Source organism: Triplophysa dalaica, chromosome 2 (assembly GCF_015846415.1).
Source record: "Triplophysa dalaica isolate WHDGS20190420 chromosome 2, ASM1584641v1, whole genome shotgun sequence".
Lineage (NCBI taxonomy): Eukaryota > Metazoa > Chordata > Actinopteri > Cypriniformes > Nemacheilidae > Triplophysa > Triplophysa dalaica.
The window spans coordinates 16,211,250-16,236,504 of NC_079543.1; the positions used below are offsets into that span (position 1 = coordinate 16,211,250).

The window sequence follows — 25,255 nt, forward strand, 5'->3', positions numbered from 1 at the left end:
CTAATGCTTTATGGTTGCTTTATGCTTTAACTCGTTCAAATCTTTAATTATTAGGGCTTAAATTTGATGTTATCGGTCAAATTTACACTCACATAAAGTAACAAATGTCATGATGAAGATCTGGGTCCCTGACCCTAGGAACACAGACAGCAGCATGCCTTTCCTGGGAGGCCTGAAGACATCTCCATGAACAAGCTTCCACCCAAATTCTTCCTGAGCGTCCTCCTGAAAAAAAGCAAGTAGAAAAGCAAAATTTTAACTGTAGCTGACTGAAAATATTAATTTGCGAGTGATATTTTGCAAAGGTCGTCACTGGCGACCATCCAAATTTACTCATTTTTAAACTGGATGCAGCTGGATTTTTTCCGCATGCTCAACGCCAGCGATCTGCTCTCTGTTGTCGGGTGTCTTTACAAAAACTCTGTTTGCACTCAATGGACTGACATTTGGAGCTGCAGTTGCAGCATTAGGACACAATGGAGGCGCTGTTTTGTCATCAGCACAGTGAGGCACTGAAGAGATGCAATCATTTCCTCCTAAAGAGCTACATTTTGGAGCTTTGCTGCTGTATTAGCTGTATTTATATGCTGTTCAGGTGAATATTGTTTCTATTGTGTTGAATCCAAGTACTCTTAATTTCTTCATAAGTTTCCCTAAATTAACATATATATAGTATATATAATAGTACATCACTATAATGTTTTAAGCTGTGCTGTTGAATCAGCGTATGACACACATCATGATCAGAACGACTCACAAATGAATGACTCATTTGAACTGATTAATTTAAACCGAATATAGGGATCAGTGAATTATTTAAAAGTCAGTGAATCATTGAAAAGACAGTGAACCACATCAGAACACAGGATGTGAATGAGTTTTATTCATTCAGTAAGACTGGTTAATTCAGTTGACTATTTTGTGCAGAAAGGTTAGATGAAAAGTAGAAAAAGCTTAGGCTATATTTGATTTTAAGCCAATGGCTCCATAAGAGATTATTTTGTCTGGAGCCCTGATGGGTTTCTCTTAATGGTGACAACTAAAAACCTATAGACTGGTGAAAATACGGGACATTTTCACAATATGCGACAAGGGTGTGCAACGCAAAGGGTAGCAGGAGGGGATAGGCAGTATTTACGATAGATGTATTTCAAATATAAAATAGGATTTAGTCATTTGTATTTGATAGGGTTGATGAAAATGGCTTCATATTTTTTTGTGTTTGTATTTTTGCAGTTCTGAAATGCTGTAAATTACTTCGCATGAAGTCTACATGATGACATCATAAAAATGCAGCCTCTGATGGGTGCCTACTAAGTAGTTTGCACAGATTGATGTGATCAGAACAGAAAATTGATCCATATGGAAGAAAGGGTAATAGTAAGAAACGTGCAAGCTGACAGTTTTTGAGATTTTTTTGCAAAAATTGCTATAATTATACACTAAAATGTGTGTCAGAGAAAACCATCACATTGATCACGCAGGAGCGGGGAGTTTCCACCAACTACTTCAATTTGCCTATGAAGACCATAGCGGAGTATAGCCTCCTCGATAGCGTGTCCGTCTTCTAAGCCGGAGTGGACCGATTTGCGGTTCGAGGCACGCTCGGAGCGGGTGTGAGTCAAGTGACAAGCAGCTAAATCAGAAATTAACGTTACAATGCGACAATCGAAGGCCTACATACTTTCTTTCAGTCAATACGGTATAATTATAAATGAGAAAGAAAACTACACAGGGCCAAAATGTAACATCAATTATTATTAATGAGCTAGAACAGAGGCCCATGTGAAGACAAAACAAAAAAATAAATGTGCCAAAATATGCGGTTTGTAGTCAGTTTCATCGTTATTATATAAAAGTGTGACGAAATAATGTTTTGACCTGCGTATAAATGTTTTACTTCTCTCAATGTCAGTAGGGCACAAGCTTTTAAAAACAGATTCCACTTCTCAGTTGACGGGGGATGGGATCTAGGAGTGGTGTGAATGATTCACTTTTTGAGCAGTAACAAAGAGCTGAACATTAAAAGGCATTAAAAGTGCAGGGTTCAGATAGCTGGAAAGTAAACCCTGCTGGCAACATTCATTTCTAAAATCACTGGCAAAATCACACATTAGGGGTGGGCGATATGGACAAAAAATATTATCTAGATATTTTTGTCGATTTTAACGATAACGATAATTAGACGATATCCATTAAAAATGTGATTTTAAAAGTCTGAGTTACTTAATCACTGATGATAATAATGGCCACAATTTTGAATGAAAATAATGCTTATTTATTTTCTTTAGCATGTAAGTATTCAAGTAAAAATTCAAATAGACATACAAAATACTAATTGAACTAGTGTAAGAACATCGAACTAAAAGTAAAAAAGTAAAACAAAAAAGTAATTTGTAATGTCTTGCCACCTGTTGCATTTCTTATCGTAAGACACTTTTCTGCTAAACGACTCCGCTAAAGTTTGTTGAGTGTGTTATGCAGCAGGTACCTTAGCCGATGTCGGCTTTTCTCGGGCAGCGGACGCGGAGTCTCGGAACTTTTCATACTCTTGGTATTCCTTGCTATGGTTGGTCCGCAGGTGGTGAAACAAGTTGGTCGTCGAGCTGCTTTTAACAGAAACATGTTTCCTACACACTTTGCAGAGTGCCGTCTTTTGAGCAACATCAGTTTTCTCAAAACCAAACCACTTCCATGCAAGTGAGGTTGAGCCACGTTTAGTAACTAAGTCATCCGAAGTAGATTGCGCGGCTGTCTGCATGTTATCTCCTTCTGTCAAATGTGTAGCCTAATCACATTCGTTTTCAAGTGTTGAACTTGCGGGCGACCATGCGCTAACCATGCGAACGTATACGTGACGCACGCAGAACAGCAATCACGTGACGCCCTGCTGCAGCCTCTGAATGTGTGGAGTTTTAATGCGCATTTTGGGAAGTTTTTTCGCAGTAATTTAAATACTCGATAATGAGAATTTGCACATCGTCTACACAACAAACTCGATATTATCGCCGACGATATATATCGCCCACCTCTATCACACATGCTATTCATATTTCTGATCATTAATTCAACCTGATATCAATTATAGCATACATAGTCTCCTAAACTTAAACTGCGTTAGAAATCCTCTTTTAAATGCCGCTTCATGTGAATAACGAGACAGCCGTCTCGCATTGAGCCTTATTTGCAAGTCATTCAAGAACCAAATTATTTCGGCACGTAGCGGTTTCTTGTCGGTTGAGCTACAAAACAAATGTGTTTTGTGGGTGGATATAAGGGGGTTGTATTGTCATTTTCTCAGGCTTTTGGCCTGCACAAGTTTTTTTAAGTGCAAAACATGACACTTATGGATCAGCAGCTAATCACATGACAATAATTTTGAGGTAAAATAATAGGTAAAATATAGATTTTGTAGATTTTAGAGATTTTCATAAAAAATAAATACGTTGACCTCGTCTCATGATCCCAATGCTCCAAGTCATAATTAAACATCTAAAATTATCTTACTTTGTTTAAGTTTTCCGAGAGGTTTCCTTATACAAACTGGATGCATGTCTAAAGGAACCAAAGTGTTTGCGTGTCGTGGGTTTTGTTTTCTGTTATAAAACATGTAGGATTGAGAAAATAAAGTGCGGGACTGATGTTAAGAGCGTTATTAAAAGATATAAAGGGCGGGACCTGATTGACGCAAGTTATAAGAGCTTTAACAAAAAAGCAATACAAAAGTAATCCGCGCGGATCCGGACGACATATGACGAATGAGCACCATGACTCAGGGATTGATAATGGTTGCAACGGAACTCTGTAGGGCAGAGCTGAACACTGATAATAGCAATATCTCACAATCTCATATATGAAGGGGGTTGTGTTCAATTTTTGCATGCTAAGCCTATTGTGACATTACTCTCTGAATTGTATTACATGTTGTATTAGCTAGTGTGAAATGCATTATTTTCAAGAACGCTTTGACGAAATGCCTGTCACACGACAAGATGACATCTCACTACCCCTTAGCAGGAAATCTCCAGCAATTTGTAAAAATATTGTGGCTCTTTCTTGATTTTTGTATTGAATTCTATGATCTAAAACCTTGGAGAGACTGTTGTATGACAGACAATGACATGTAAAAGTCACAGGGCTGAACTTACCACAGAGTCCATCTGATTGTATCGAGCAATGTCCTTATGTAGCGTTCTAAGCATAATCATAGCGACCATCCCCGAGAGGAAGAGTACAATCACCAGTGAGTTCATGATACTAATGAAGAAAAACAGAACAGCTGAGTGTATATTATGCATGTTTCATTTGCTAAAGAACAGAATTACATATTAGGATACAGACCCTTACCCAAATGCCTCAGCCAATAAAATCCAACTTTGGTGACAAGTGTTTACATTAACTGAGCCATTCGGAACAGGGTCCTATCCTGTGTACAGTGTTAGACAAAATCTCACCTGAACCACTGAATGTTGGTGTGTGGCATCGACTCAAGAATATAATCCCATCGAGAGGCCCAGCGAATCTGTTTATCCTCCTACAACAAGCAAACAGTTAAATTATAAAAACCAAGTGCTCTGCAGCAACACTAATGTAATAAGATCATTTATAGAACACTTGCAGCCAGTTGCATAAACATAGCCATAGTTTTAAAAGGAACCCAGGGTATAGAGAGACGTATGGCTTAATACGTTGTAACAGCCTTACACTACTAGCATTTGTCGTTAGAGGCACATCAAATATTTTCATTTCTTCAAAATAAAAACCTATATGTAATAATCATTTTAACCCAAGGAGGCAGCCATGATCTTTTTCGATGAAGTAAATGGTTTGCAAGCACAGGCAGCCAAACTGATGACAGACACACCAATCAGTTCTTCAGTAAATACAGGGCTGCTAACCCTCAGGCATTTGCTGTGACGGAAATTGTTTTCTTGTGGTGTGTAATACAATTTGTGATAAAAATGCCTAAAAGCTTATCTGTAGATTTTGGTGCTGCAAAAATTTGTAAGAAGGCGGTTACTGTTTACAGAGCCGTTGTGGTGACCAATCAAATCAAAGAAGACAGATAAGGTTTGAGTGCAACCAGTGTACCCAGTGCAACGCAAGACTATTGAGGTTTAACATTCATTATTTTACCATTTTTTAACAATAGAAATGTTTAGCGGTAGTATCCACTGATGCAAACTACAAAATGCCGTTTTTAATGGAAAATATGTCATTTACATGATTCATGTATTGAACACACATACGTCATCATTTCTGGTTCTTTTTCTAACTTCGCTCGGTGTTTCACTATGGGAATCGCTTTGTGCGTGACCAACTACGGAAGCTCTTATGACACCACGTCTGTCTCTGACAGACAGGTAGACCCGTGACCAGGCTCCGCCCTGCCTATATCAGTCAGGTCGACCTCCACCTATGTCATTCACGCTTTCTTCCCGTGGGAGAATGCAGCAAGCTCTCTCAGCACGCCCGTACCAGCTGACTTTTCGTGTTCAACATGTTCAACAGGTGGACCGTCATAGGAACCCGTCACCGAACGCAAGGTTAGTAAACAGGATTGTGTTGAGCTGACATTTTTGAGAGTTGGAATAGCGGCCGCGTCATGGTGAGCTATCCCAATAGTTCTATTGCGTATTAATTTACAGCGGTAGGAGACGTCAAGTCTAATTAGGTTATCGCGTCAAGGCGAACCTTCTAAGGGTTTTATTACCTTTTTTGTATTAGGCTACTGTGCCGTACGAGTCGGTGATAGCATCATGTCGACGGCTGTTTCCCCCGCCAAAGGGAAAGAGTTGAAGGCCAGGGAGGTTGCATCCCGCCCGTGTCCATCCTCATGTGGAGTTACCATCTCGGGTAGGGACCCTCATCCCATGTGCATCACGTGTATGGGGCAGAAACACGCTCAAGCGTCTCTAGCGGACCCGCGAACATGCGCTCACTGTGCATCAATGCCGGTGAAAATTCTTGAGAAGATTGAGGGTGGCAGTGGCCAACAAGCAGGACCCATGCCTGTCTGGAACTGTCACGCAATCTGCAGCAACTGGCCATCACCCGCGAGCTACTACGAGCTGGGCGGATATGATGGAAGCCGAATCCCCGGACATGCCGCCGTTGTTTGACGGCCTGCTCGAGCAGGAAGGCGGCGAACCGGAGGATGAGGACGATGGTAACTCTGATCTCCTCGATCTGGATATGGACGGCGAAGAAGAAAATTCCCCCTTCCCCACCCAAACAGTCCAGGCCGCCGAGCACGAACGAGTCGGCCTCGCAGATAGACAGCAACCTGCATGAGGTCAGCAAACGTGCCGCGGCTAAACTAGGCCTTCCTTGGCCCGCGGTAAAAGATGCCGGAGGGACTGAGAGGGACCTTTATGACGGGAAAAGGCTGCCGCCTGCTCAGACTGCAGCGAGACAACTTTTGCCCGCCGTGCCGGCTTGCATGAAGGAAATGTCCCGTTATTGGGATAGCCTTTAAGAGCAAGCTCCCCACCAAGGGACATTCCATGGCCGGACCCCCAGCGGTAGAGTCTTCAGTGGCTTTTCACCTCCATCCGAGTCGGCGTTCAATCCCTGCCTCCTCGCAGATTTCGCTGCCGGGAAAAATGGATCGGCTAACCGCTGCGATTTATCAGAGAACGTATAAATGCCAGGGGATATCCATATGCTTGCTGAACGCTTTGACTTTACTGTCACGTATCAAGTAGAGATTTTGGAGGAGATGGGAAGCCAGTTGGATTCGGGAGCACCGAACCCTATACTCTGGGACGAGATTTGCATGGTGAACGATTTAATTCTGCGCTCTTCCCGCGGCGCGGTCCAGGGCTGCGGCTGTGTGATGGGATTGGCTGTGTCAGGTGAGAGAGCGTTATGGCTAAACCTGTCGGGCTTGGGCGACGCGCAAAAATCGGAGGTGATGGATGCAGCGTACGACCCTACGTAATGGTTGTTTGGTCCTGCCCTAGAGAAAATGAGGGAAACCAGCACCCTCAGGAAACAGGAGGACGAGGCGTTTAACCTCTGTTTGCCATGCAAGCAAGTGCCGCGACCAGCCTCTGCACCCGTGCGGCAGGGCTTCGCAGCAGTCGCAGCGGCAAGAGGGAGACCTGTGGGTGATAGAGGTCCAAGACCGGCTCACAGTGGACAACACGCAGGCCAGCGACCACGATCGGCTGGCCCTGGACCGTGGGGAAAGCATTCATACGCGGCGGCGGCAGCTAAAAACCGTCCGTCAAACCCAGAGGACAGGAAGAAGAAGCGTGTGGCCTGACACGCAGTTATTCCCCAGCCCTTCTCTCTCCGCCCGCGAAGAGAAGAAAGGGGGAAAACGGCCCTATGGTGTTCAGTTCGGTAAGGGCCAGTTTGAGTTGTTCTCCTCGTGTTCAAAAAAACAAGGTAGCTCAAAATTGTGTTCAGTGTCACCAAGCACTCACGATATGTTCTCGAATATTTTTATGTGCAGGGGATTTAAGAATAAAAAATGCTTTTTCGCATCCAGGCCACGGGCCGAGGGCGAAATGCTCCCCAAATTCAGAAAACATATCAATAAACATTCCATTATCGCAACCAGGCAAACAGCCGACGCCGATATGTCCCAAACTCAAAATTCGGATCGCATGAAATGCGCTCACCCTGGGGGGAGTGCTCACTCCTTCAGCCGAAGCCCGCGTGGCGATTGTGATGACGTCATCACTGTGCGACGCCAGCGGGGCGGAAGTGTACAGAGGTCCTCTCTCGGTCCGCATAACAGACTGGCGTGCAAGTGCCGTTCACCCTTGGGTCTTGGCAACGATTTCACGGGGATACAGGCTTCAATTCGCAATGAAACCACCTCGGTTCAATGGGATTTTGATGTCAGTAGCACAGGGGGAATCGGCCCGAGTGCTGACGGTCGAAATCGAAACTCTGTTAAACAAACGGGCAATCAGAGTAGTGCCCAAGGAGGAGAGCCGTCAGGGTTTTTACTCCCGCTATTTTGTTATCTCAAAGAAAGGAGGCACAGCCCTCCGTCCTATTCTGGACCTTCGTGTGTTAAACAAGCACCTGAGAAAGTATTCATTCAGAATGTTAACACACAGAGTGCTCTGTTGATCGATTCGTCCAAACGATTGGTTTGTGACAGTCGATCTGGCAGACGCTTATTTTCACATAGATATTTACCCCTCTCACAGAAAATTCCTCAGATTTGCACACCAAGGCACAGCTTACGAATTTCAAACTATTCCATTCGGACTGTCTTTAGCCCCAAGGGTTTTTACGAAGTGTGTGGAAGCAGCTCTGTTCCCTTTGAGGGACAGGGGAATAAGAATATTGTCTTACATAGACGATTATCTCATATGCTCTTCGTCGAGAGAGCAAGCAGTGAAAGACGCGGAGATTGTGTTACATCACCTCGGCAATTTAGGGTTCAAGATCAATATGATAAAGAGCCGACTGGAGCCTTTTCAGCAGACAAATTATCTGGGGCTCAACATAGATTCCCTCTCGTACAGAGTAACACTGACAGAAGAGAGGATCGCGTCTTTCACACAATGCCTCGACCGCTTACAGATGGGGAAAGTGGTACCGTACAGACTATGCTTACGAACATGACACACAAACATATAAATTATTTGGAGTTGATGGCAGTATGGTTAGCACTGAAACATTTTTTGGGCTTCATCAAAAGCCAGTATGTTCTGGTGAAAACAGACAATACCACGGTGGTGGCTTATATCAATCGACAGGGAGGCACACACTCTCTGCCTCTGCATCAGCTGGCAGAAAAGATGATTGTATGGGCCGATACAAGGCTTTTATCCCTCAGAGCGACTCAACAGGGGTGCGGACTTGCTGTCCAGGGGAAATCTATTGTACGGGGAGTGGAAACTCCACCCCCAGGTGGTGTCCCAGATATGGCAGAGATGCGGTCAGGCTGCCGTAGATCTCTTCGCCTCGAAAGAAAACGCTCAGTGTCCTCTGTATTTCTCGCTAACTGACGGAAATGCACCGCTGGGTGTGGATGCCTTAGGCCACCCATGGCCAGAAGTACTTCTGTATGCTTTCCCTCCTCTGAGTCTAATTTCCCCCACTCTAGACAGGGTGAGGGAGCAGTGTCTTTCGTTAATACTAATAGCATCGCGCTGGCCGTCCAAACCGTGGGTGGCAGAGATAATTCAACAGTAAGCAGGGCAACCGTGGCCCCTCCCGCTCAGGAGGGACCTTCTGACGCAGGCAGGGGGAGAAATTGACCTCACCCGGACAGAATAGCCCTTTGGGCTTGGCCCCCGTGAGAGGTGGAATTTGAATGCGGCTGGTCTACCGTCTGCAGTCATTCACACCATTCAGAGTGCAAGAGCCCCCTCTACTCGCTCCCTTTATAGCAGTGGTTCTTAACCTTGTTGGAGGTAATGAACCCCACCAGTTTCATATGCGCATTCACCGAACCCTTCTTAATTGGAAAAATAAAATATGACTTTTTTAAAAAATTCAAAACATAGGTATATATTTTACTGGTGCACAAAATGAACCGTGCATCAACATCACTGTGTTCAAAGAACAAAACCATTAAAACATGATAATGAATATATACTGCAAATCAGTGTGAATTCTGCTGTTGCCTTTCAGAGACCAGTTCAGAAATGCGTTCCATCTCCATGCAGCTTAAGGAAGTGTTCTCTTAGTTTTGCCGGTGATAGACTAGAATTGCTCAACTTGGCATTGCAAATCATGCAGTTAGGACGCTGACTCCCATCACGTTCCGTTATACATGTGAATCCATATTGTACGTATTCGTCCGACCACTTTCTTTTTTTGCTCGACATAGTTAGTATGAAGGGATTAAAATATTAGGAAAGAAATCACACGACGTACCATCACGACAGTCACAAGTCGATTACTGGGCGCACCATATTCCCTGCAGCACAGATAGGCAAAGCGATGTTGCGTGATCACCTGCAGCCAATGATGGCCAAGCGGGGCGTGTCATCACGAATCATATGAGTCGGGTGTGTGTCTTGTAGTGATGCGCGGATGGCGGTTAAATCCACGGGCGCTGCGAAAAATTTCTCGAAAAATACGAATATGTTTTAAACGCATTCTTAATCAGGCGCATATTTGCAGTAATTTAAAAGAAATGCGCGCGTGTCAGCAGAAATGGAGGCTACGACGGCGTCTTTGTGCCACGTTAAAAATAAAAAAAATCCAAGATTTCGAGAATGAATTCGATATGTTACGAGAATAAAGTCGAAATGTTACGAGAATAAACTCGTAGTGATACGAGATTAAACTCGTAATATTTTGAGAAAAATCACAGAATTGGTAGAAAGAATGGATGTGGAGGATTTGGAAAAAGTACTTCAGCGGGGGTCCCGACGCGTTGTGTCATATGGATTCAAATGATAAACTGAAGCAAACATTGAAATGTTGAAATAGAATACAAACAATGAAATATTAAAACAATGCTTGATTACCTAATGTACAAAAATCTGGTTGCATCAAGTTTATAAAAGCCACAATTCTTAAGGATTTATAAAAATGTACAAATGTGAACTAAAGAGGTTTTAAAAATGACTGCTGCGTTTGCAAGGCTTCAGTAGAACTAAGAACTAATTCATTGGTTTAGATGACGTGCTTAAATATAACTTAAACTCTTAAAATACAACATTCACGAGAGAAATTTAAAAAGGGAGAATTAAAAACAAAACAAAAGATAGGAAAGAAAAGTACCGTGTGGGAGCGTTTTAGCGAAGTGGTTTTTAACAAGGTAGAATAAAGTGCTGGGTTTGTGATATGCAACAACTGTGACGCACTAAATGTATATGAAAGCGATAAGACTGGTTGGTAACTTTTATGGAACATCATGTGTGTGCTAAATCGAAAGATTAGATTTAAGCATTTACAGACAAAGACAGTGCTAGAAAAAGTATTGAGTAATTAAAGTGATGATCGGGTCCGGGTCGGGTGCGGATATCTATATCAGAGAAAATTTTACGTGCGGGCGGGTGGCGGGTGGAAAATTTATTTGAAGCAGCGGATGCAGTTGACATTTTAGCTCATCCGCGCATCTCTAGTGTCTTGACCTCCGCCGAACCCCTGAGACTGACTCACCGAACCCCTGGGGTTCGATCGAACCCAGGTTAAGAACCACTGCTTTATAGCAATAAATGGCGAGTCTTTGAGGAGTGGTGTGAGCGGAGTCATATTGTCCCTTTCCAGTGCGCTGTAAGAGATAGATTGTGCTTCATACACGATCTGCTAGATAAAGGGAAAGCTTTCTCTACCATAAAGGTGTATTTAGCAGCTATTTCAGCGTGTCATGTGGGTTTTGGTGAGAAATCGGCAGGACAGCTCCCGTTAATAAGCCGATTTATGAAAGGGGCACGCCGTATAAGACCGGCATCTAGGCGAATGGTTCCGTTATGGGATGTGACCATTGTCTTAGAAGCCCTTTGTCATCACCCGTTTGAGCCGTTGGAAGGAGTGGGCCTCAAGTATCTTTCTTTTAAAATGGCACTGCTCATAGCTTTGGTAACCGCAAAGCGTGTGAGTGATATACAGGCTTTATCAGTTAGCCCGTCTTGTCTGCAATTCGCTCCAGGGCTTACTAAGGTCGCGTTCTGTCCTAACCCAGCGTTCATGCCTAAGGTGTTAGACTCAGCGTATAGGTGCCCATCTACTGAGCTGGCAGCTTTTCACCCTCCTCCGTTCTCTTCACCGGAGGAGAAGAAACTGAACTTATTGTGTCCGGTTCGGGTACTATATATGCATGTAAATAGGACAGCAGGTTTCAGGTCTTGTGATCAGCTATTCGTGTCATGGGCCACTCCGCAGAGAGGGAAGCCGTTATCGCGTCAACGGCTGTCTCATTGGATTGTGGAGGCTATATCCTTGTCTTATGTTTGCAGGGGCCTGCAGCTGCCTAAGGGCTTAAAAGCCCACTCCACACGAGGTATGGCTACGTCATGGGCTTTACTCAGGGGAGTTTCCGTTGGAGACATCTGCTCGGCGGCAAGCTGGGCCACGCCACACACTTGCGTGCGGTTCTATAGACTGGACGTGTCCGAGCCGTCCTTGGCACACGCGGTGCTGGGAGCCGGAGCGTCGGTACCCATTTAAGGCTATAGAGAATAGCAGGTATGTGGATGCAATTCGGGAGTGGGCTATATCTTCCTTAGTGAAACACCGAGCGAAGTTAGAAAAAGAACTATGGGTTACTTAACGTAAACCCGGGTTCTTTGATAACAGAGTGTCTATCGGTCATTAGCTGACAGGGGCTAATATTCACGTGTGCTCTAATACAGAATAAATAACCAAACCGTAAGCATCTTATTATTGTGTTTATCTGCATATTCTCATAATGTATAAAGAATACAATGATGGTGGATAATGATGTCTTAAATAGTCTTAAAGCAACAACAAGCCGTTTTTGACCTTAAAATAATTTCTCTAAAATTACTTTAGTGGTAGGACAACTTTTAAATGGACGACATTTACTGCCGCTGCTACCTTAGCAGCCCTCTTTCGGCTGAAATCACACTTGTAACTTTGGTGCGGGTAAGTTTACAAGCCCCGCCCATAACCTGCTTTACGGAATACGTTTAACTCACAGCCTGGGTGAAGTTTGGCAATATCTAACAATAAGACGAACAGTCTAGTTCAAAGCAAGTCTCCAAACCATCACCATGTTAGAGCCAGCAAATAAAACAGAGGAGAAGAGAGACTGTGATCGGACACGAGCCCGAAAACATATCAATATCTTGTGGACTTACACTAGGTGACGCAAGCTGAAAGGGGAAACGGGTTGCAAAGGGCATGGAGACCTAACGTAAAAGCCTTCTTATATGTACATTTTTGTCTTACTGTTCTTCACTTTCCGATGAAAGATTACAAGTGAAATTAATTACAAAAAAATGATGTGTACAAATAAAAATGAAAATGAATTTTTTTATTTAATGGCGACTTTAAAAAGCAGTTAAATATTCAAATCTAACTTGTTTAGCAAGATCGTTCTATTCTCTATAAAAACCCACAATAATATTTAAATTATCAGTAATCTTAATATACAGACATGCTCAAATTTGTTGGTACCCTTACAGCTCATTGATATAACGCTTCATTCCTCATGAAGAGTGATGAAATTAAAAGCTATTGTTTCATGTATACTGGCATACATTTGGTATGTCATAGAATAAAGCAAAGAACCTGTGGAAAGAGCAAACATTGAGGAGGCTCGGTTATGTTTGGGGCTGCTTTGCTGCATCTGGCACAGGTTGCATTGAATCTGTGCAGGGCACAATGAAATCTCAAGACTATCAAAGCATTCTGGAGCGAAACGTACTGCCCAGTGTCAGAAAGCTCCCTCTCAGTCGCAGATCATGGGTCCTCCAACAGGATAATGACCCTAAACCTTGGACAAGAACAAAACATTGGACTATTCTGAAGTGGGTCCTGAGTCCTGATCTGAATCCTATGGAACATCTATGGAAAGATCTGAAACTTGCAGTCAGGAGAAGGACCCATCAAACCTGAGACAGCTGGAGTAGTTTGCTCAGGAAGAGTGGGCCAAACTACCTGTTAACAGGTGCAGAAGTCTCATTGAGAGCTACAGAAAACATTTGGTTGCAGCGAAGGTTGTGCAACAAAATATTAGGAAAAGGGTCCCATCTTTTTTGTCCATGACATTTTCAATTGTTCTAGTATTTACACTATTATGTTAAAGAATAAATCAAAAGCAAAGTACGATTTCAGTAAATATAGAATAAATAACTTTTGTCAGTTTCAAGCTATTTCAAATAAAATTGTGCATTCTTTGTTTTTTGTGGAGGGGTACCAAAAATTTTGAGCACGTCTGTATATATTCAACCAATCATATATATTCATATTTTCATTCATTAAATTCTAGTTTCATTCCATATATTCAACCAATCATATATATTCATATTATCATTCCATATATTCAAGTTTTATTATATTCAACCAATCATATTATAAATACTTTAATTTCCTGAATGGCATGCCGAACACACACACACAACACTGATATATATATTTAACGTTGAAAGAAAAGTATCTGAATGACTGACCACAAACTTGACAGTGTAAGTGTAGGGAATCTTGATGTCTCCAGTAAACTTGTTGCTCAGGCTCATGGGAGGTCCTGTGCAATCTGGTTTGTCCACATTTGTGTGCTTATAGCTTTAAACAGAGTTAAAACATCATATATATCAAATCATATTTAGTTATCATTGATTTATACATTTTAACTGCGCATTATATTGCAAAGATATACAATATACACCCATCTGTCTTTGACAAATAGACTGTTTCATTGGACGCACACGACTGGCCCGAAATTAACTTCTGATTCGTGTTTGTTTATAGAGGGTAGGCACGTCCTCCTGGGTGATAAAACACCCAAAATGACTGCTTACAATATCAGGAAACACAATTCCCCGCAACATTTCAGTGTCCAGGAACACCTTATTCCTATGTAAGTCATAGAGACGTTGAAAGGATCAACGTCGAGTCCAGCTGCTTGTAATTTCAGCAAATAATTGCATGTTATAGTCCCAGTTTCTTTGTTTCTCCTATTCTCCTCAGCCATTTTGCTGCGTGTTTCACAACTCAGGCGAACGAGTCCTGATGCTCAAGGGGGGCGTGTTCACGTGGGAAAGTGATGTCAATGGATATCCCTCTATTGGTCTGGCTAGTGGCTGATAATATGACTATTTATATTTAATTTAATTTATTAATGGGATAGTTCATCCAAAAATTAAAATTCTGTCATAATTTACTTACTATCAAGTTGTTTCAAATATATATAAATTATTTTGGTCACGTAGGAATATACACTCACCTAAAGGATTATTTGGAACACCTGTTCAATTTCTCATTAGTCAAGTCCTTTGACTTTTTACTGCACTCATCTTTTTCGTTTGATAATGTGGCATTTGGTACACATTATATATATATATATATATAAAGGATATATACACTCACCTAAAGGATCATTTGGAACACCTGTTCAATTTCTCATTAATCCAATTATGGTGGTGGTGTAATGGTGTGGGGGATGTTTTCTTGGCACACTTTAGGCCCCTTAGTGCCAATTGGGCATCGTTTAAATGCCACGGCCTACCTGAGCATTGTTTCTGATCATTTCCATCCCTTTATGACCACCATATACCCATCCTCTGATGGCCACTTCCAGCAGGATAATGCACCATGTCACAAAGCTTGAATCATTTCAAATTGGTTTCTTGAACATGACAATGAGTTCACTGTACTAAAATGGCCCCCACAGTCACCAGATCTCAACCCAATAGAGCATATTTGGGATGTGGTGGAACGGGAGCTTCGTGCATCCCACAAATCTCCATCAACTGCAAGATGCTATCCTATCAATATGGGCCAACATTTCTAAAGAATGCTTTCAGCACCTTGTTGAATCAATGCCACGTAGAATTAAGGCAGTTTTGAAGGCGAAAGGGGATCAAACACAGTATTAGTATGGGGTTCCTAATAATCCTTTAGGTGTGTGTATTTCTTCTAGGGATTTAGCAATTTTCAGTTCTGGGGCATCATTTACTACTATAGTAGGAGAAATAAAAATGTATTTTATTAAATAAACAATTTGTTATACGAGTCCTGTAAGTATGTCACATTTGAAGAAATTGTATGGGACCATTGATATCTAGCGGTTTAACTTGGTATCGCAGTCTAAATTCAAAATATTGGGGAGGCAAGTTTAGCAAAGTAAAGTTTTTTCTTGGTTTCTTTTGCTTGTTATCAGAAAAAACAGCAGGAACTCTATTGTTTGCGGATGTGTAGCGGAAGTTACGTTCGGGCCAAAAAAGCATGCATGCGCATTAACAGTTGTTTATGTTGTTGCTTTGAAACAAACAAATTTCAACTACGTTGATTTGTAGTTTCTGAAATACCTCTTAGGCTCTAATTTAGCTGCAACCAGCCTGGCACCAGCAGCCTCGTTCTCAACCACATGGTAGTAGATGGTTATGTCCACATGGTTGAAGATGTAGAAGGTGTCTTTGTCATTGAAGTCAGCCTGCATTAAAATAATGCTTAAACAATAAGTTAAACACACGAGAAATTACTTGAAGCCGCATTGTAAAATGTCTTACTCACATTGACCACGCAAGCATCTTTTGCCCGACCTGTCTCTGTGACATAGCATCCAATTGGGAAGCCAGGATTACAGAACTTCTGATTATCCTCTACATCATAACACCAGGTCACCGGCATATTATCAACAATCCTGAGACAGAGGGGTTTTATTAGACAGGGAACAGAACATTTAAAAAAAAACTTTACTGAAGAACTTTTCTAACTTTAACGAGTCAGTATATATTTATTTCAAACAGTGAAGAACGCGCAGTGTTTTTTTTCCTGAAAAAAAGTAAAAATGGGTAAAATTGGAATATTTAAAGATATGAGATTATTTTAAGATACGATATAAACAAGATGCGCCATTATTATGAATGGGGAGGGAATATAGCCTTTAATATGGCCGTTTTGGAGGCCTGTCCCTCCCCTTCCAGTAAAAAGAACTGGAGCAGTGCAAAACACAGAGGTTTGTTGTGAGGCATCTACAAACCTGTGTGTGTGCACAGTAGCTGATTCAACTTCAAAAATTCAAGTCAAGCTTTATGGTAGATTCTGCTATTTGTACAGGACACAGAGAGTTCTGAAATTCAATTGTTCTCTAAGCGCAATTTAAGCTTAAGAAACAAATGTTACGATACAATTAAATTTAGGTTTAATTGTTGGTTGGAAATTTGCCTTTTGCCAGCAAGTTCAGAAATATCTGTCTTTCCCCATTCAAGTAGAGAGGGATGTTGTCTTGCTATGACTGAAAAAGCTGCCTGGAGGCATTGCAAACAATGCAGCAGTGTGTCAACCTCCATAATTATCAATACCCAATGATATGAAACATTTTACTGTGACAATGTTTTAGTATTAACTATCCCTTTTATGTATGCATAAACACAGTATTACACTTGCAATTGTGCATTTGTAATTTGACTGCTGAACCACTGTTGTGATTCACAACCATGCTGCTATTCACTATGAAAGGTGTTTACAGACGTGCTCAAATTTGTTTATACCCTTACAGCTCATTGATATAATGCTTCATTACTCCTGAAGAGTGATAAATTAAAAAATTTGTATCATTTTGTGCACCACACTGAAAACGGACCAGAGAAAGCAAAGGATAAAGTTGTCTGAGGAGCTCAGAAAGAAAATAATAGACAAACATGGTAAGGGTAAAGGCTACAAGACCATCTCAAAGCGGCTCAATGTTCCTGTGACAACAGAGGCACATATTATTAACAAGTTTAAGGTCCATGGAATTGTAGCCAACCTCCCTACAAAAAACATTTGCTTTCAATGATTGCCTCTAAAGGTTGTGCAACAAAATATTAGGTTTAGGGTCCCATCTTTTTTGTCCATTGCATTTTCATTTGTTGTATTATTTACAATATTATTTAGAATAAAAAACAAAAGCAAAGTCTGATTTCTAAAATGCTTTCTAAATGTGCCAGTTGCTCTCATAGGGGAAAAAGCAGTCACCAAATATTATTTTTAAGAGGCATATAACATGAACTTTTTAACATGAACACTTTTTAATAAAAAATACTTTGTTATCCTTTGTCTAAATGTTCCTTCTCATAAGTTTTGCTCACATAAAGTTTTTCTTTCAAGACCATCACAAGATGGTCATACGGAATCTGCAGACTTTTTTGCTAATTTGACCACAAAAATATGGGGAAAATCTGCAGAATACAGAATAGTTAAAAAAATGTTTTTCCATTTGTTCACAAATATATATATGCAAAAAAATTCAAATAGTCTTCAAATAATGCCTGTCTATGCATTTAAAGGCAGTTGACCTCAGAATGGGACTTTCTGGGTCGCGGATGGTAGGCACTCCCTCTTCCTCGTGGATATATTTTTTTTAAAAAATTTCTTTTTATAATTTTTTGCAGAAATCAAGCATACAATAGAACAATGTTTTGGTGAAATCAATTACAATATTCATCTCAGATATAATTCCTCTCCAGTCTTCCACAGTGGGTGAGAGCGGTTGAAGCCATCTACGAGTAATAGCCTTTTTTGCTGCTAATAACAACCCTCTCCATAAATAAACATTCTGAATACCTTGTACTTTTACATTACCAAAATATAACACATTAAATTGGAATGGCATATTAACTTGTAGCACGGTCTCTCATGTTTTATGGTCATCTTTTCAAAACGGTTGGATGACTGGAAATGTCCAAACTAGGTGGTAATGGTTTGCTGATGGGGAGTTGCATTCTCTCCAACACTGAGAAACAACTCCCCTATATCTCATTTGTACTGGGGTAGTAAAAAAACAAATAATATTTTTCCAGGCAAAAAGCCTCCACTGGTACGAGTGTGTAGTTCTTCTTTTTCCCAGGTTATTTTATTATGGAAAGTGGAATCTAACTGTTGATTTTTGAGACCGTTATATAATTTTGAAATAATTGTACTAATTGCTGTGGCCTTGTGAGCAAGTAAAAATGTCTTCACAAAATCATTTTTAAAAAGTTAAAAACAAGTAAATTTGCACGGTCGCCGATGGTGACCTCCACAAAAACATCACTCGCAAATTAATATTTTTATGTCCAGTCTGGAGCCCTGTTGAGCACGTCTGTAACAGTGTGTAGCCATGTTATTGCTGTCACTGCTGTAGGAATAGGAGAAATGCTGCCTCACCAGTGGTGTTGGTAATTGAGAAGCATGCCCTTCTTAAGGAAGTCCAGTTTGGCTTTATCCTCCGTTTTTTTGTCTGTGTTGTATTGTTTTTGGCAGACACTCTTGCATTCCTCATTTTTCTTGAAGGAAAACTAGAAGGCAAATAACAAGAAAGCCAGATGACACATTTCAAAGTGTAAGCTTTTATAATCCTCACAATAGAGTAATTGTGAATAGAGAGTCAGTGAGAGTGTGTTGCACCTTATATGGAGACGGTTCGATTCTCTCGCCAAACAGCACCTGACCCAAGTTCTCAGATGGACGCTTCTCAGGCTGATTAGCACAGAAATCAAACCTTAATGAATATAAGAAAGAGTAAGAAAAGAAAACAAGACAAAGGGTAAAGCATAAAAATACATTTTATAGCTCAGAATTAACCATGTAATTGAACTACACACAAACACAAAAAGCAATCACAAAATCTCCCTAAAAATCAAATAAAATCCATCTGTCCATCCGTGTGTATTTATTGTTTAGTAATGAATCTGCTCCACTGGAAGTGATAGAACAGCTGCAGCTTTTATGTTTGTAACTCTTTGTATCACAACAAGGAAACATTTCAAGAGATAATTTTATCTTAGCAGAGCAATGTTTTAAATGCCACGATGTGCTGCATCCAGTTCAAGTACTGTCTTTTGTCTCATCTTGTGATTTGTAACAGGTTTTAACTGACTGCAAAAATAGTCAAGGAAAATTGCAGTATTCACTTTATTCTATATAGTGAGCAAACACTTCCACCCTTCATGCCATTCAAAACCTGTAAATGAGTAGTGTCAAAAAATACTTTACATGTGCCTATTGTGTTGTAACGAGCAAGGCGGGACGAGAGCCGTGGGGGAACGACGCGAGGCCAGTGACGCGAGTGATAATGAGTCCCTCTCGTCGTACACTCATGTCACTCGTCCTCTTATGCGTCAGATCTTCTCCGTAAGAGATGCGAGACCGTTCCCTCTCGGCTCTCTTCCCACCTTGCTCGTTACATGTGTGATAGCTAAAATTTAGGGGGGAGGAAACGAACAATGAAGAGATAGTTCTCTAATGCTGGTTTATATTATAAATATAAAGGAACATATCAAAAAAATTTGAATATCATGAAAAAGGTCAATATTTTTTGTCACTCATTTCAGAAAGTGAAACCCATATGTTATATACTTTACTGTGAAAAAGTGTTTTGCCCCTTCCTGATTTTTTTGTTTTTTAGCATATTTGTCATGCTTAAATGATCCAGATCTTCAAACAAATTTTTATATTAAACAAAGATTTCCAGAGTAAACAGAAAATGCTGTTTTTAAATGATGGTTTTATTTATTAAGGGAAAAAGAATCAAAACATTACTGACCCTATTTGAAAAAGTAATTGCCGCCTTATCCTAATAACTAGTTTTGCCACCCTTCCCGGCAACAACTACAATCAAGCGTTTGTGATCGCTCCACATCGCTGTGGAGGAATTTTGGCCCACTCTTATTTGCAGTATTGTTTTAATTCAGCCACATCTGTGGGTCTTCGAGGATGAACAGCCTTTTTAAGGTCATCCAAAACAGAACCGCAAGTCCACCTCTGAATGTCAAAAAAAAGGGGTCTGGAGTGGCCTAGTCTAAGTCCGGACTTGATTTAAGTCCGGACTTAGACTAGGCCACTCCAGACCCCTTTTTTTTTGACATTCAGAGGTGGACTTGCGGTTCTGTTTTGGATCATTGTCCTGCTGCATAACCCAATTGAGTTTAAGCTTGAGTTCACAGTCTGATGGCCGGACATTCTCTTTTAGGATTTTCTGGTAGAGCACAGAATTCATGGTTCTATCAATTTTGGCCAGTCGTCCAGGTCCTAAAGCTGCAAAGCAGCCCCGGACCATCACACCACCTCCACCATGTTTGACTGTTGGTATGATTGGTTCTTTTTATGAAATGCTGTGATAGTTTTACGCAAGATGTAACAGGACGCACACCTACCAAAAAGTTCAACCTACGTCTCATCAGTCCACAGAATATTTGCCCAAACGTTTTGGGGATCATCAAGATATTTTATAGCACATGTGAGGCAAGCCTTTGTGTTCTTTTTGGTCAGCAGTGGTTTTCGCCTTGGAACTCTCCAATGCATGCCATTTTTGCACAGTCTCTTTCTTATTGTATAAATATGGACACTGACCTTAACTCAAGTAAGAGAGGCCTGCATCTCTTAAGATGTTGTTCTAGGATCTTTTTTGACCACCTGGATGAGTCGTCGTTGTGCTCCTGGAAGAATGGTCAACGTTACCAACGTAACCATCTACCAGCAAATTTTAGAGCACTACATGCTTCCTTCTGCTGACAAGCTTTATGGAGATGCTGATTTCATTTTCCAGCAGGCCTTGGCAACTGTCCACACTGCCAAAGGTACCAAAAGCTGGTTCAATGACCAGGGTGGTACTGTGCTTGATTGGCCAGCAAACCCGCCTGACCTGAACCCCATAGAGAATCTATGAGGTATTGTAAAGAGGAAGATGAGAGACACCAGACCCAACAATGCAGATGACCGGAAAGGCGCTATCAAAGCAACCTGGGCTTCCATTACACCTGAGCAGTGCCACAGGCTGATTGCCTCCATGCCACACCGCATTGATGAAGTAATTCATGAAAACGGTGGCCCAACCAAATATTGAGTGCATAGAAATGAACATACCTTTCAGAAATCTGACATTTCGGTTTAAAATGTCCTTTTTATATTGATCTTATGCAAAATTCTAATTTTCTGAGACACTGAATTTGGGGTTTTCATTATTGGTAAGCCATATTCATCAAAATTTCAAGAAATAAAGGCTTGAAATATTTCACTCTATGTGTAATGAATCTATATAATATATGTGTTTCACTTTCTGAAATGAGTGAAACAACCAATGTTGTGTGGTTACCATTATTCTTCAAAATATATTTTGTGTTCCACAAAAGAAAGTAATACACGTTTATGAAAGAGTTTTCATTTTTGATCCCTTTACAAACACAGCAGTCACCCGGAAACTTTATTCCTACTCTCCACTGGCATTTTTCTCCCTCCTTTTCACTGCATTATTCTGACACTCGCTCACTCTGTTTCACAGCAGTTTCAGCCCGATTTTGTGAAGTCCAATGCATAAGAAAGTTAATGCCCACAAACCGTAATAACCAGTTAACCCCACAGGTGTGACTCTTGCACACAAGAGTTGTTCAATAAAATATCAAAAAAGTTCCAACCGCTTAAGTAACTAATGTCAAGAAATACTTACGCTGTGTATTCATATGGCAAAACAGACTCCACCGAATCCAGTCTGTTCACAAAAAGCTCTATGGATGACTGTCAAAAAGAAAAGCCAAAAACTGTTATTGTAAAAATGTTAAAATACCCATAGTAAATTCATATATCTGTAATAATCATTTGTTAGTTTAATCAATTAGTTTAGGACATATCAGTATTACTTCAGTATAACTACCTTTTTATGTAACTGATTTAAAAAGTTATGACCAGTCTTGAAGAAAAATATTAGATGACTAACATCTAAGTCTAGTCTAAGTGGTTTATGCACCTGGCCCCTGGTTTAAACAGATTCATTGTCTTGTCAGTAAATCTATAGTATATAGATTTTAACTTTGTTTGCACGTAGCACTGGTGCTACAGAGGTTTAAAGTTTTGTTGCACAGGCCAAACAGTTGTAGCACAAGTATAAAACGTATGTTATGTTAGAAAAAATATACACATAAAAAAATATTTATGTGTAGTTTATCACATAAATAGGCAGGTAACGAACGAAGGACATTAATGTTACAGTTGGGTAAATTAGGGCGATATAATTAATTTTTTCCAGAGTTCCTTTTTTCCGTTTTATATTCTGTGTTTTCCATTCTTTTACTATACAATAATTATATATTTGTCTAGATACTGAAGTATAGTATGTATATTATTTACAATGATAAATTACAGTAAAATTCCTCATTTTGCAGATACACTTGTGCTTTCGAAATACATATTTTAGTAAATATAGGTGTACTCTAGTGTTTTTAGTTTATCAATTTACAGCTTGAATACAAAAAATTACTATCGTAAATATTTACATATAATTACATAACAGGGTTTTTTGAATCTGGATGTTCAAGTTTACCAGACGTTTATTTTGACGTGTCGTCGCAAAGAGTGTGGCTGAGATATATTTTCTAGAACAGTGAAATTCTTATGAAATAAACTCTCAGATCAGCTCTGGAGATATAGTTAGTGTTCATGTCCTCATACAGTGACACAGACCCAGACAAATGCACAAGCGTGACACGCGTGTAGTAATACATGGAACTGTGCAGCTAATACACAATCACGAAAAACAATGATGTGACATATATAACAGGCAGTGGCTATTTACACTAAGTGAAAATAGCGACAGATGCTTTTTAAACTAAGATTAAATATCATTAGGTTCTGCTTACATTAACTCTTTCCCCGCCATTGTCGAGTTATCTCGTTTAAAAATCAACCGTTCGCTGAATTTATCGAGGATTTATCTTCGTCTGCACTGTATGAGGATATGAACACATGAACTTCATCTCCAGAGTTTCTCTGAGACATTATTTTACAATCTTTTACTGTTTGAATGAAGCTATCTGCAAACAAGCGTCTTCCCGAAGTCCTGTCAAAATAAAAGTCCTGTTGAATTAACACTCAGACAAAAAACACTCTAGTGTATTTGCTTTTGAAAATTGAAGTGCCCTTGTAGTTGATTGATAAACACTGTATACTATAGTAAATAAATACTATAATATACTGCAGTAATTTATGAGGACAAATATACAACTATCGTATAGTAAAAAAAAGGAAAAACACAGAACTTAGAACACTTAAAACTAATTTAGGTAACCTAAAAATGATATGGCCCTAATTTATCTGTATGTAACATTAATGCCTTTGTCAGTTATCAGTCTATTCATAATGAACTACACTTGCACATTTCTCCCTGTGCTACCAAACTTCCTCTCTAGCACCAGTGCTATCTATGTGCAAAAAAAGTTAACTTAAAGCCTTAACACTAATAATAATTACTGCTTGCCTCTGATTTATAGCAGTCACTGAGAGTTGGCCTATACCCAAATTCAGGCAGCCAAAGCGGACACCAGTTAAAATGCTTAGAAGAAATCTTGACCAATCTAAATCCGTAACAATTATACTGATTATATTATAATTAAAATGAAATATAATTGTTTTTTTTGGACAAGTAATTTTTGTGCTCGGACAAGGGAATGACAGATTTACTTGTCCGAAAGACAACCACATGACAATGCTTAATGTCAAGCCCTGCCTCTAAGACAAGAAAATGCAAAGGTGACAACTGGAAGCAAGACTGTCATTTGCTGAATGCGTTTATAACACTGTATAATCATCACTAGTTAGCACAATTAAGTTACGTTTAAATACGCTTTTATTTACATATTGTACTCATTTTTTTTTTATTGTCATTAAACTTCATTCCATGTTTCACAGGGCTACTAAATTCGTTATTATTGAAGATGTAACTGAAGTATCGTCTGTCACTGCTATTGTACACCTGCACTTGTTTAGCGCTGTATCATTATATTTTGTAGCGTCGATAATATGACAATTTAACTCACTGTAATGATAAATGCTATTACAGTTACCACCTTCTTATCTGACATACTAATAGCTCATCTAGCTAGCATCATGCAATTCACTTCACTTAATCTGTGATATTAGATCACAGATGATCTATTATAGATGGTAGTGTTTATTTACTTTGCAGTCTGGCACTTCGCTGTCTTTGCCGCTCGAGTCTTTTTCGCAGAAGCTGACCGGGGCCAAACCAGGAAGATAGAAACAAAATGCATCCCGCAGCGATCCACACAGCAAAAACAAAAACAAAACAACACAAACACGGTGGAAAAGGAACATTTTGCTTTGATTGATTACTTAAGGATTCGGTTTGAGATATTTACATGCGAGAAATATACGGTATGCCTCAAAATTCAGACATTGGTGATTTACGAACAGAAGACCTCACGTTAGCGGAACTGCTGCCTGCGTAGCACCTCTTGTCTTCTGCCTGCGTAGCAGCGTCTGAATGGTCTGACTCGCAGACACGTCATCGTTCTCGAAATGCATGATGGGTAGTGAGAAAAAAAACGAAGCCTGCACTGTGTTCCAAATTCAATTAGCATTATTATATTATTCCCTAATAGTATATTGTTTTTTGTGTTGGAATAGCAGGTACCTTAAAGTGCATGGCAAAAGAAATTGCACACACTGAGCAGTGTCCGAAATTGCCCACTATAGCCTCATTCACTATTCCCTACATTAGCTACTAATATAGTCCACCTTAAGGAGCGTGTGAAAACGAGTTTGTCAATCTGATTAATATTATTATAGTATTAGTGAAACACTTAATACATAAATGCATACATTTTAAATCTGCTCCTCTGTTTTTTTTATTTAGAAAGGATCTAAAATTCTTTTCAGATGCCCTTAGTAA

General features: G+C 40.2%; 1 protein-coding gene across 1 annotated transcript in view; it reads right to left on the reverse strand.

Annotated features, from left to right (window-relative positions):
- Positions 1–24,828, reverse strand: part of tm9sf2 (transmembrane 9 superfamily member 2) — a 45,209-nt gene extending 20,381 nt beyond the window's left edge. The window contains exons 1-10 of the mRNA XM_056764064.1: positions 24,523–24,828; positions 22,019–22,086; positions 18,982–19,075; positions 18,742–18,872; positions 16,126–16,255; positions 15,921–16,045; positions 14,064–14,175; positions 4,455–4,534; positions 4,149–4,257; positions 93–225 (exon numbers count right to left, since the gene is read on the reverse strand). Of these exons, the coding sequence (XP_056620042.1) occupies positions 93–225; positions 4,149–4,257; positions 4,455–4,534; positions 14,064–14,175; positions 15,921–16,045; positions 16,126–16,255; positions 18,742–18,872; positions 18,982–19,075; positions 22,019–22,086; positions 24,523–24,678 (1,138 nt within the window). The 5' untranslated portion in view covers positions 24,679–24,828. The remainder of the gene's footprint in view (positions 1–92; positions 226–4,148; positions 4,258–4,454; positions 4,535–14,063; positions 14,176–15,920; positions 16,046–16,125; positions 16,256–18,741; positions 18,873–18,981; positions 19,076–22,018; positions 22,087–24,522) is intronic.
- Between the last annotated feature and the right edge of the window lie 427 nt (positions 24,829–25,255).